General features: G+C 55.0%; 1 protein-coding gene across 1 annotated transcript in view; it reads left to right on the top strand.

Annotated features, from left to right (window-relative positions):
- The first annotated feature begins 208 nt into the window (after nt 1-208).
- The window catches only part of RAB20 (RAB20, member RAS oncogene family), a 29,326-nt gene continuing 18,175 nt past the window's right edge, over nt 209-11,359 (top strand). Inside the window, exon 1 of the mRNA XM_081551901.1 lies at nt 209-633. Coding sequence (XP_081408027.1) covers nt 462-633 — 172 coding nt within the window. The 5' untranslated portion in view covers nt 209-461. The remainder of the gene's footprint in view (nt 634-11,359) is intronic.

Genomic DNA, 11,359 nt, shown 5'->3' with positions numbered 1-11,359 from the left:
TGGCGGGCTGCAGGTGGGCGCCCTGGGGGGCGGGGCGAGGGCGGGGCCAGGCCGGGGCGTGGCGGTCGGGGCGGGGCCAGCCCGAGCACGGGCGGTCGGAGGCGGGGCCAGCCCGGGGCGAACAGTCTGGGGGCGGGGCCAGCCCTGATCGGGGGTGGTCGGGGGCGGGGCCATCCCGGGTCGTGGGCGGTCAGGGGCGGGGCCGACCGCCCTGGACCCGAGACTGGCCGTCGCGGGCGGGACACCGAGGTGGGCGTCGGGCTGGCTCCCAGCTCCGGCCCAGCGCCGAGCCGCGCTTTCTCTCCCGCGTTCCCAGGCGTCCGGAAGGGAAGGTACCCGCGAGTCCGCCTCTCCGCCAGTCCCGGTCGGAGTAGCCTCGGGGCGTCCGGCGGCTCCAGCCGCGCCCCGGGCGCACGGGCCAGGAGGGCGTGGCTGAGCGGAGGGGTGCCCCCTGCGGGAAGATGAGGAAGCCCGACGGGAAGATCGTGCTTTTGGGCGACATGAACGTGGGCAAGACGTCGCTGCTCCAGAGGTACATGGAGCGGCGCTTCCCGGACACGGTCAGCACGGTGGGCGGCGCCTTCTACCTGAAGCAGTGGCGCTCCTACAACATCTCCATCTGGGACACTGCAGGTGAGGGCGGGGGGCTTCCAGCTGGAGAGAAGCGTCCCCCAGGGCAGGGGTGCCCCAAGGCAGGGTCTCCTGGAGCAGGGGCCCCCAGGGCAGGCGTCTGCTGCCCCACGCTGGGTCCCTCCCTTACTCCGAAGGTGACCCGTCTTCTGTATCAGGCCCCTCTTCACGGTGTGCCCGTGCCCCCGTGGCCGCTCTCTTCCTACTTGACTCCTCAGCCACTGGGTACGTCTTAGCAACATTCCAGGAAAGCACCCTGGGCCCCAAAGAGAGAACCTGCTGTTGCCTGCGCATGGAGCGCCCAGCGCAGCCAGCCGCTGGTGACCAGACGCACTGAAGCCCTCCCACCAGCAGGGTCTCAGTCACTGTCCACAGCCACCCTGAGGGGTGAGCAGAGCTAGTATAAACTGCCTCTCCTGACACCAGAGAAAACCCGAGGCCCCGAACCTTCCTTGAGGGCTTAGGTGGGAAGCAGAGCTCAGGACCTCTCCCTCAGTGCCAGACATGTCTGTATTTTCCACTTATCATCGCCATCGTCAGGGCTCATGCATGTTATGGGGCTTTGAAGTGATTTTCTGTAGAAGCATTTTGAAGATAGCCGTTTGTTTGAGTAAATTCCAGGAGACAGTGGAGGACAGAGGAGCCTGGTGTGCTGCAGTCCATTGGGTGACAAAGAGTCGGAGATGACTTGGCGACTGAATAACAATAATAATTATTTTAAGTGTGTGTAGTATATTTGTGTTTTTTCAAAAGTATAATACATCAGAGGATCTTGATTCACCCTTTCAGTTTGTTAATTCTGCGTAATTACACTGACATGAGAGTGTTGCAATAGAATATATTTTCTTCCCCATGAAAAAGAATAAGATCCCACAGTAAGTAAGCTGTAAATTAGTATGGTGCGTTTTCAATGGGCTTGACTTTTTAAAGCCTGAAACTTCAAGGTCTGACTTTTTAAATATCTGCACTTTAAAAAGTGACATTTACACTGGAAGTTCCTGTGCAGACTTTAAAAGTTGCCAACTTGGGTGCACCAGTCTGCTGAATAAGCAAGAGTATAACTCATCCTCTATTTAAAACTGAATTAATGATGGTTGCTTTCACGTCTGCCCCCCCCTTGCTTTCTCTTGGCTCTCTTTTCTGTTGTTAGGGTTGTTAACACCTTGACTAATTTATCTCCAAACATGCTGTGAAACGCAGCGTCTCCCAGGTACAAGTGTACCTTCCTTGCTCTGTCCTCTGCCTCCAGGCTGCAGTGAGGTTCCTCTGAGATCCGTTACTTAGCTGACTCTCCAGCACTAAGCATTTGGTAGCGATGGAACCAGGGCTCCAGAAATCAGGCCAAGTTAATATAACTTGTCTGTGTGTTCTGTATGAGGCTGGTCCTGAGGCCCCTTTGGTTGACTGGCTGGACCTCACTGCTGCCTTGGTTTACACAAGGATAGTTCAGGATTGATGCTAGGGGACCCAATCCCAGAAAACTGCTGTGGCTGCCATTAGAAGCTTTTACCACCACATGCGCAGTGTTTCTGGAACAGGAGCTGACCATTGGGTGTCAGAGCAGGCATATTGGCATTCAAGGTTTGAAGAAGTAATGTCGATCAGCCACTTTCTTCTTTGGTGCTGAGGACATGTTGCAGCCAGAATCTTTACCGTCAGAGGATTTTGTAATAAGGCTGATGAGATGTCCTCGGTGTCTAGTTGGGCTCCTGGGGGCAGCGACTCATTTCCTGGCTGCCTGGGAAACCCGCCTTCTTCCTGGAACCCAAGTGTGACCTCAGCCGGGCCCCCGGGGCAGTGGAATGCCGGGATCTGTGGACACATCTCTGACCTCCTGTGTACACATGTTCAGGGCGCCCGGGGCTGGAAGTCAGCGGTCACACAGGCCACCTCTGTGCCTGTGGGGTTAGGGAGACTTGGAGGGAGAAGGCAGGTATGACTTTTTGCCTTTTAGGTAATCCTTGCTGGAAATGCAAAAGTTGAACTTTTAGGGAATCCCCTCTTTTTTCCTCCTTTTGCCTTGCCCTTAAAGTTTTTTTACATTCCACCCTGTCTTCTAAGTTGCTTTCATTTTCATTTGTGTAACTGAGGCAGAAGGACGAGGACTGGCTAGAAGACGCCCCTTTCTTATCACCATTCTTGGTCACACGGGGTGGGTGGGTGCTGAATAATAAAACTGATAGTGAGGCATCAGAGTTCCTGTTCCACTCTTGGCACGTCCTTCCGGACAGCAGTGCCTGCAGCCCGAGGCTGCCGGCGGAGGGGTGGGTGGAGCAAGTGGGGAGAGGAGATTTGCTGGGTGGTTATCAGTTGGCACGGGGCTCCTCTGGAGGGAGTGGCACCGTCGGGATGGGGCTCGAGCTGCTGGAGGTCATGTGGGACCAGGCTTTGTCCAGGGTCGGCACCCAGTGGGCTCCAGTTCCAGCAGAGGGGGAGAGTCAGACAAGGAAATGCAGGATATCATGTCATATCTCATCATTGGGAGAAAATGCAGCAGGGCGATGAGAAAGTGAGCAGTGTGCCCAGGTAGACCCCCCACCAGAGCCCGGGGCAGACCCCCCACCAGAGCCCGGAGCCCGGGGCAAACCCCCCACCAAAGCCCGGGGCAGACCCCATCAGAGCCCAGAGGCCAGGGCAGACCCCCCACCAGAGCCTGGGGCAGACTCTGTCAGAGCCCAGAGCTCGGGGCAGACCCCCCGCCAGAGCCCGGAGCAGACCCCGTCAGAGCCCGGGGCAAACCCCCCACCAGAGCCCAGGGCAGACCCCCCACCAGAGCCCGGGGCAGACCCCATCAGAGCCCAGAGCCCGGGGCAGACTCCATCAGAGCCCAGAGCCCGGGGCAGACCCCCCACCAGAGCCCGGGGCAGACCCCACCAGGGCCTGTGCCCCTCGTTTAGCTCTCCTTCCTCCCTCCCCAGGCCTTGGGGCAGGTGATAGCTGACTGCTGTTTGAATGCATCTGAAGAGCTTTTCTGACACAAATCCCCTTTGCTCCAACTTCGGGTAACACACCCCGGTTTCTACCTGGGAGGCCCTACGGGGCCCTTGACACCCAGGGCCTGCCTGCCGTCTGTTCGTGCAGACTAGAGTTCTCTAAGACGGCCGGCTTTTCTCTTCCGTGTTCCCAACTTCCTTCTGAGCCCTGGCCAAGTTATTATCATCTGTATTTCTAACTGTCCATTCAAAAGTAGGCTTCCCAGGTGGCTCTAGTGGTAAAGAACCCATCCGCCAAGTGCAGGAGACATAGGAGACTTGGTTCAATGCCTGGGTTGGGAAGATCTCCTGGAGCAGGAAATGGCAACCCAGTCCAGTATTCTTGCCTGGAGAATCTCATGACAAGGAGCCTGGTGGGCTACAGCCCACAGCATTGCAAAGAGTCGGACGTGACTGAAGTGACTGAGCACACACATTCAAGGCGATCTAGGCTCTTCCCACCACGTTCCCGGGTTCTCCCAGGCTCTGTGATTGCCCAATTCCAAAGCCACTTCTACATTCGTTACAGCGGCATCCCACTCCCAGTGTCACTTTTGGTTTCCTGCTGCTGTTATAACAAATGACCACAGACTTAGTGGCTTAGAAGGGCAGGTGCGTCCCCAGTGGGTCTCACTGGTTCGAATCCAGGCGTCAGGACGACTGTTCCTCTCCGAGGCTCCAGGAAGGACTGTCTTCCCTACTCTCCTGCCCCCGGAACACTCCTGCACCCACGGCTTCCTCCTCCTCAGTCTTCGAGCCAGCATGTCTGCTGGGGCCCTTCTCTCCTCACGTCCCTCGAACCCTGACTGTCATGCCCCTTCCTGTATTCGAAGGACCCTGTGATTACCCAGGGCACGTCCTGGTCATCCAGGGGTGTCTCCTCATTTAGGGTCGGCTGGTTGGCTGTTTGGATTCATACGTTTAATACAGTGTGTTCATGGGCTCCAGGCCTGAAGACGTCTTGGTGAGGGCGGGGAGGGTGTTCTGCCCACGACAGCCACTGACCACACTAATAATCGTACACGTGTGATTGCGGGGCTGTGTCGCCTCTCCCCGCGTTTTCCTCATCTGTCAAAGGGGGACAGCTGTAGTTGTTGTTGGGAATCCACCAGCTAATATGGGTCGTGTGCTCTGAGCAGTACTGGGAAGGAGGAAGCTTTGTGTTTTGCTAAATAAGCATCTCCCAGCCCTGGGTGCTCACGACCACGATGGCCACCAGCAAGCCTGTCACAGTGGGACAAGAGAGGCTTGGGTGGGTCCCCAGTAAATGATTCTGCAGAAAGTGGAAAGCTCCAGGAAAGGGGGCTCTGGAGCAGTTGGGTTAAGGTCTTTCTCTTGAGCAGCTTAAGGGTACCCCGGGAGAGGATGCTGGAGTTCCGGCGTGTGAACTCGTGGTGCCTAGAGGAGGGGATGTGCTTGCTCACACCGTGAACTTAGCGAAGAGGTCTGGGCTCCTGTGGAGGACCAGGGCCTCAGTCTCCTGAACGGCCATGCTGTCCCGGGGGGCCTGTGTGGGCGGCCCCGGGAGGCACACGAGTGCAGAGGCCAGGGGATGTGGACGGTCTGTCCGAGGACCATGAGCCCCTCTCTAGGCAGCTGCTCCTGGATCCGGGGAGTGGGGGGATGCTCTGTAGGAAGAGAGAGTTGTTCGGGCTGTGGACCCTGGAGACGCGCTCTTTTTGACGGGGGCGGCAGAGCTGCGGATCCCCGGTGCTTTGGCCCGGCCTGTGAGGACTGCGTGGTTAACCTTGAGAGGCTGGCGCAGAAGTGGGTAGACAGCTGTGCGAACTGTGTGTGGGGCCAGCGGGCGGAGGGCTCCGATTTTAGCTGACTTTCTTGGTTTATGAGTGTGGCTGGTGAGTGATTTTGAGGTCCTGATCCTGACGAGCAGGATGGGTGTGACAGGGATGGATGACCCCTCCTTTCTGCAGATGGGGGTACTCACCTGGCCCTCACTGTCACCCTACTTTGTGTTATTGGCGCCCCCCGGCATTTTGCAGCAGTAGAGCCAAGTGGCTGCAGCAGAGACCGTGCAGCACCGGAAAACTCAAGTGTTCAGTCTGGCCCTGAGCAGAAATAGTTTGCTGACTCCCGGGTTAGGTCCCATAAAAAGGAGAACACTTTTCTAAAAGTCTTTTCTGTAGCTGTTCCCTTGGCAAAACTCTGTGGGCCTTTGCCCTGCTTCATTTTGTGCTCAAAGCTCCGTCTAGTCAAGGCTATGGTTTTTCCAGTGGTCATGTGTGGATGTGAGAGTTGGACAGTGAAGAAAGCTGAGCGCCGAGGAATTGCTGCTTTTGAACTGTGGTGCTGGAGAAGACTCTTGAGAGTCCCTTGGACTGCAAGGAGATCCAACCAGTCCATCCTAAAGGAGATCAGTCCTGGGTGTTCTTTGGAAGGACTGATGTTGAAGCTGAAACTCCAATACTTTGGCCACCTGATGCGAAGAGCTGACTCATTTGAAAAGACCCTGATGCTGGGAAAGACTGAGGGCAGGAGAAGGGGACCACAGAGGATGAGACGGTTGGATGGCATCATCGACTCAATGGACGTGAGTTTGAGCAAACTCCGGGAGTTGGTGATGGACAGGGAGGCCTGGCGTGCTGCAGTCCATGGGGTCACAAAGAGTCAGACACGACTGAGCAACTGAACTGAACTTTCTGTAGTTGTAGAAACTCCCCAAAGAGTTTAGCATCTAGGGAAGAGCTCAGGAACTGAGGGGACCCCTAATTCAGTTAAGCTGGACAAGCAGCTCTCAGATTTCCCCTGGGGGTCCACCTGGAGCTGTACTGGGTGAGGGTGGGGCCCGGGTTTAAGACGAGCGTGGGCTTCTCCTGGGAAAATGCTCTTGGAAATGAATCTCAGTTTAGATTTGGGATCTGGAAACTAAATCTGCAAAGCCTGTGTTGTGGGTGGTTCACGTCTTGGTAGGTCATCCACGTTTGTGAGGGTGGCCCACGTCTTTGTGAGTGGGTCAGGATCCTTGTGGATGGTCCACGTCTTTGTGAGTGGGTCAGCATCCTTGTGGGTGGTCCACACTTTGTGGGTGGGTCAGCATCCTTGTGGGTGGTCCACACTTTGTGGGTGGCCCACATCTTTGTGGGTGGCCCACGTCTTTGTAGGCTGGTCACATCTTTAGTACCACTGAAGACTCTGGGCACCCTCTGGGGTCAAGGTGTCATTTGCAGAATTCCTCTGCTTTCTTGAGAAAGTCAGTGGCCTGAATATGAATGTGGATATTAAGATAGGTGGAAGAAAATCAACAGCCTGGGCTCAGCATGGTGGACACATCGCCATTGTACTGAGAGATCTCAGAGGACAAAGGCTGCCTGTGTGCAGCTGCACGTGCTGGCAGGTTAGCCCGGAGGCCCCCTGGAGGAGGCGCCGGGAACTCTGAGGGGTGGGTGGGGAGAGGTATTTAAGGCTCGTGGGTGGGCTTGGATTCTGGAGACTTTAACTAACTAAAGTCCACCGCATTCGTGAGCTAACGCCTGAATCGCATTTAATGTCTCTGGACAGTAACTCCGTGCTTCGTTATCTTTAAATTGGTGGGAAATACAGAAACTATGATCCCTGATGGAACTTGCCCTTCGCGTTTTGTTGAGACTTCGCAGAACTTCCCTCTTTGCGAAAAGGAAATTTCACACACACGTACACGCACGTACACACGTGTTTTTATTCTCGGAACGAGGCCTCCGTCGCTCGTGTGATTTGATGGCGGACCCTCGTGGCTCCATCCTTCCCCTCCTCCTGTTCTGGAGACCGGTCCCCAGCGCCGGGCCAGACGCACTGTTCGGACTCGTTGCAGACGCCCCGTCTCTGCTGCGCTCTGACCTTTGCCGCGGCACCTCCTTCTCTGGGACTGTCCCCTGTCCTGGCGACGCCCAGCTTGGATAGGGTCCCGCCTTTCAGTGTCACCTACCTCGTGCAGCAGTCGTGGATGGTGGAGCGGACTTCTCCTCCGTGCAGACCGTGCCGCCATGTGACCTTGAGCGGTCAGTGTCGCCTGGTCTGAGACGCGGAGAGAAAGCAGAATGGACGTGCCCAGAGCCGCCGGGACCTGTGGGCACACGATCCCACGTTGCCTCACTGGGGGCGGGTAAGGAGGGGAGAAACGGGAGTGGGGCTGACAAAGTAGCAGCAGGAATAACGCCCCAAAACTTTCCAAATCCGGTAGCAACATAAACCTGCAGATTCCAGAAGCTGAGAGAATCACAACTAGGGAAAACCCAAAGAGACCCGGGCAAGACTCACTGTAATGAAACTCCGAAAACTAAAAGACAAGGAAAACATCTTTTTTTTTTTTCTGGCCGCTCCATGTGGCGCGTGGGATCTGATCAGATCCACGCCCCCTGCAGTGGGGGTGTGGAGTCTTACCGCCGGGCTACCAGGGAAGTCCCAAGGGAAATATCCTGAAAGCAGCAAGTGCGGAAAAGAAAAGAGGAGGTTATAGGGACAGCAGATAACTGACTCATCGGAAACCAAGGCGGCCAGAAGGAAGTGGCATGGTACTTTCCAAGTGCTGAAACAAAGATGAAGACTATTTCTTTTAATTTTAATTTTAATTTATTTATTTTCTTTGGCTGTGCTTGGCTCTTCGTTGCTGTGTGGGGGCTTCCTCTAGTTGGGGTGAGTGAGAGCTACTCTCTGGTTGTGGTTCTCGGGCTTCTCGTTGTGGTGACTTTTGCGGTGGAGCATGGGCTCCAGGGTGTGTGGGGTGGAGTGTGGTTGTGGTTGTGGAGTGTGGACTCAGTAGTTGTGGCGCACGGGCGTAGTTGCACCTTGGCGTATGAAATCGCCCTGGACCAGGGATCAAACCTGTGCCCCCTGCATTGGCAGGCAGATTCTTCATCCTCTGCACCACCAGGGATGTCTGATGAAGACTATTGATCTACAATTTTTGTTCATCTTCACAAAAAGTGACTCTGGAAACAAGCCCCATACCTTGACTCAGACTTTTTCACCTATTCTGTTCTTTAAATGACAGTATGACGCTATTTAGTATACAGTTGCATATTTAATATGCTATCTAGGTAAACCTGGGAGGTTTTTTTTTTCTCCACATGAATGTAAAAGCTTTTGGCTTTGTACCTTAAAAATTGAGAACGATTTTTGCCTATATAATAGTTTTTGTTTTTTGGTAGATTATCTTGGCTTAAGTAAGGTTTATTGAATGTTTGGACATCGGCAGTAAAATTCACCCTGGTCTTTTAGTACATGGTAGGCGTTTTGACAGACACGTACAGCTGTGTAACAACAAGCACAACCAAGATACAAACCATTTGCATCTTTTTAAGGAAGATCCCTGGTCCCTCAGAGTCACTCTTCTACTCACCACAACCCCCCGCCCCAGGATGTTTTCTGTCCTTAGCGTGGTCTTTCTGGGCTCATACGGGATGCAGAATTTTGAGTCCGGTTCCTTCTGCTTTAATGCGTTTGAGGTTCACCTGTGTTGTGGTCTGTGCTCAATCCTGTAATTGCCGAGGAAGGTTCCACCGTGGGCTTCCCCGGCGGCTCTGGTGCCTGCAATGCAGGAGACTCAGGAGACGTGGGTTCGATCCCTGGGTCGGGAAGATCCCCTGGAGGAGGAAATGGCAACCCACTCCAGTGTTCTTGCCTGGAGAATCCCATGGACAGAGGAGCCTGGTGGGCTACAGTCCATGGGGTCACAAAGAGTCATACACGCCTGAGCGATTAAACCACCACCACCACCAAAGTTCCATTGTGTGCATGTACCTGTCCATCAGCTGAAGGATATTTGGGTTGTTTTCAGTTTTTGGTGATTATGAATAAAGCCACTGTAAACGCTGGGTAGAGGTTTTTGTGGGAACGTGAATTTTCACCTCTCGGGTCAGCCAGCTAGGAGTAGGACACTGGGCTTTGCAGTCAGTGTGTGTTGGACGCCAACCTGACTCAGCCCCATTAGTTAAAAAGTCAGTGTTTTAACTTCCATGTGTTGAGATCCTCACGTTTCCATGTACGGACTTGGGGAATATTCTGGGGAGAGAACTCGGTAGTTTAGCTCTTGGACACTTTTCTGAAGAAAATGGACTGTTTCTTGTTTTTTTTAGCTGACTTTATGCAGGCACATGAGGTTAATTCTGCAATGGAAATTTGGTTGCTTTCTCTGCCAGGGTCACAGAAGTGTTGCTGGAACGGCAGGGTGCTTGGAGACAGGCTCTGGGAATAAGACCCACATTGTAAGGTTTTGATCTTGGTTGTTGCTTGGCCGTAAAACAGATACATTTAGCGGCTCTCTCTGTCTCGTCCGCAGAGCCCTTTAGAAGGAAGCTCACTCGTGGAGCCTGGTGACAGCTGCCGCGTCCGCTTACCCCCTTGTTCCTTCTGACAGATCATTTCCAACCAGCCTTCAAAACCAGCCCTTCTCTGAGATCTGCCTTCCTGCGCAGCCCAAGAGAACCCAAACCCACACACTCGCTCGGGTGTTTCTGTCCCAAGAGCAGGCCTGCTGGGCGTGTGTCTCCTGCAGAGCATCTCGTAAACATTGGCTGATTTGTCCTGTGGACCGAGAGGAAGTGGGCGTGAATTGGTGCTTCTCTCAGCGCTGGCCTGGCCTCTGTGGGCCAGCCTTCGGCCTCTGACATAGCTCAGCTCCCCCACTGCTTGGGTTCCCATTCTTTGGGCCCACATGGCCTTGGACCTGTGAGCAAAGCGGAGCTTAGCTTTGACCTGACAGCGTTTGCTTGTGGCAAAAATGAGGCCCGCGGGACGATCGCTGGAGCATCCTCCGCTCCAGAAAGGCTTCACATCCGAGCGCAGCCAGTGTCAGCACACCCAGCATGCTGGGCACCGCATCGCGGGGGCACGGAGTCTGCTGTAATCCTGTCAAACTAGAGCAGGGTTTACAGATGTGCTTTTTCAGCTTCTTCCTGTTTCAGATGAAGAGATAAGACTCCGAAAGTTATTTGTCCAACGTCTGAGCAGAAGAGGGGCCAGAGCCGAGGTCTTGTGATGCCTTAACCAAAGTCTCTGCACCGTTAACAGCTTATTTCACGCTGCCTTTCCCTCCATCATGGATGCTTCCTTCATCTTTAGGGGCATCTGTGCTCTGAACTCCTCCCCCGCTGCAGGCCGTTCAGAAATCAGGGTGGTGTCCCAAGGAGAGCTGGCTTGCGAAGTGTTTTCTCTGCCCGGGTTGCTGGCTCACGGCCCTGTCCTTCCTGGCCCCCCGCCAGCGTGAGTAGCAAGGGTGACCTTGGCTTCTCGTGCGCCAGGCACCATGCGGATTGCTGCTGGGGCCTTGTCTTATTTCCTACAGCAGTTTTGTGCGGCTGGTATTTTCACCACCTCCTCTTGCAGACCAGAAGGCTCAGGGCCAGGTGGCGCTGGACGCTGGGGGCCCGGATTTGAGGTTGGTGTCTCGTCGCGTGTAGTGGGCTCCTTTCCACCTGTCCGGTCACTATGCGGGCGCCCTCCGCAGGCAGAGCGTTTCCCTCGCCTGCTGCCCAGGGACGCCGCCCACGGAGACCCAGGTGAGGTGCAACCTGGCTCCCTCACGCCAGGGCAGCACCCAGACAGAGCAGGACAGGTGGAACAAACAGCCCAGCAGGTGGCCAACAGGAAGGGACCCAGCCCTGCGCCCCTCGCCCTGACACCCTCCTGCACGTGGGCTGGGCCCGTCCCTGACCATGAGATGACCGCTGATTGGTGTTTACATTTACAACTTTAAAAAACGATTATCTATCTGTGGCTGTGCCGGGTCTTCAGTGCCGAGTGGGCTCTCCTCTAGCTGCGTGCGG

Source organism: Giraffa tippelskirchi, chromosome 12 (assembly GCF_054371585.1).
Source record: "Giraffa tippelskirchi isolate mGirTip1 chromosome 12, T2T-mGirTip1v1.2.pri, whole genome shotgun sequence".
Classification (NCBI taxonomy): Eukaryota; Metazoa; Chordata; class Mammalia; order Artiodactyla; family Giraffidae; genus Giraffa; species Giraffa tippelskirchi.
The sequence above is the reverse complement of the archived record's forward strand: the minus strand, read 5'-3'. Positions and strand labels throughout refer to the sequence as shown.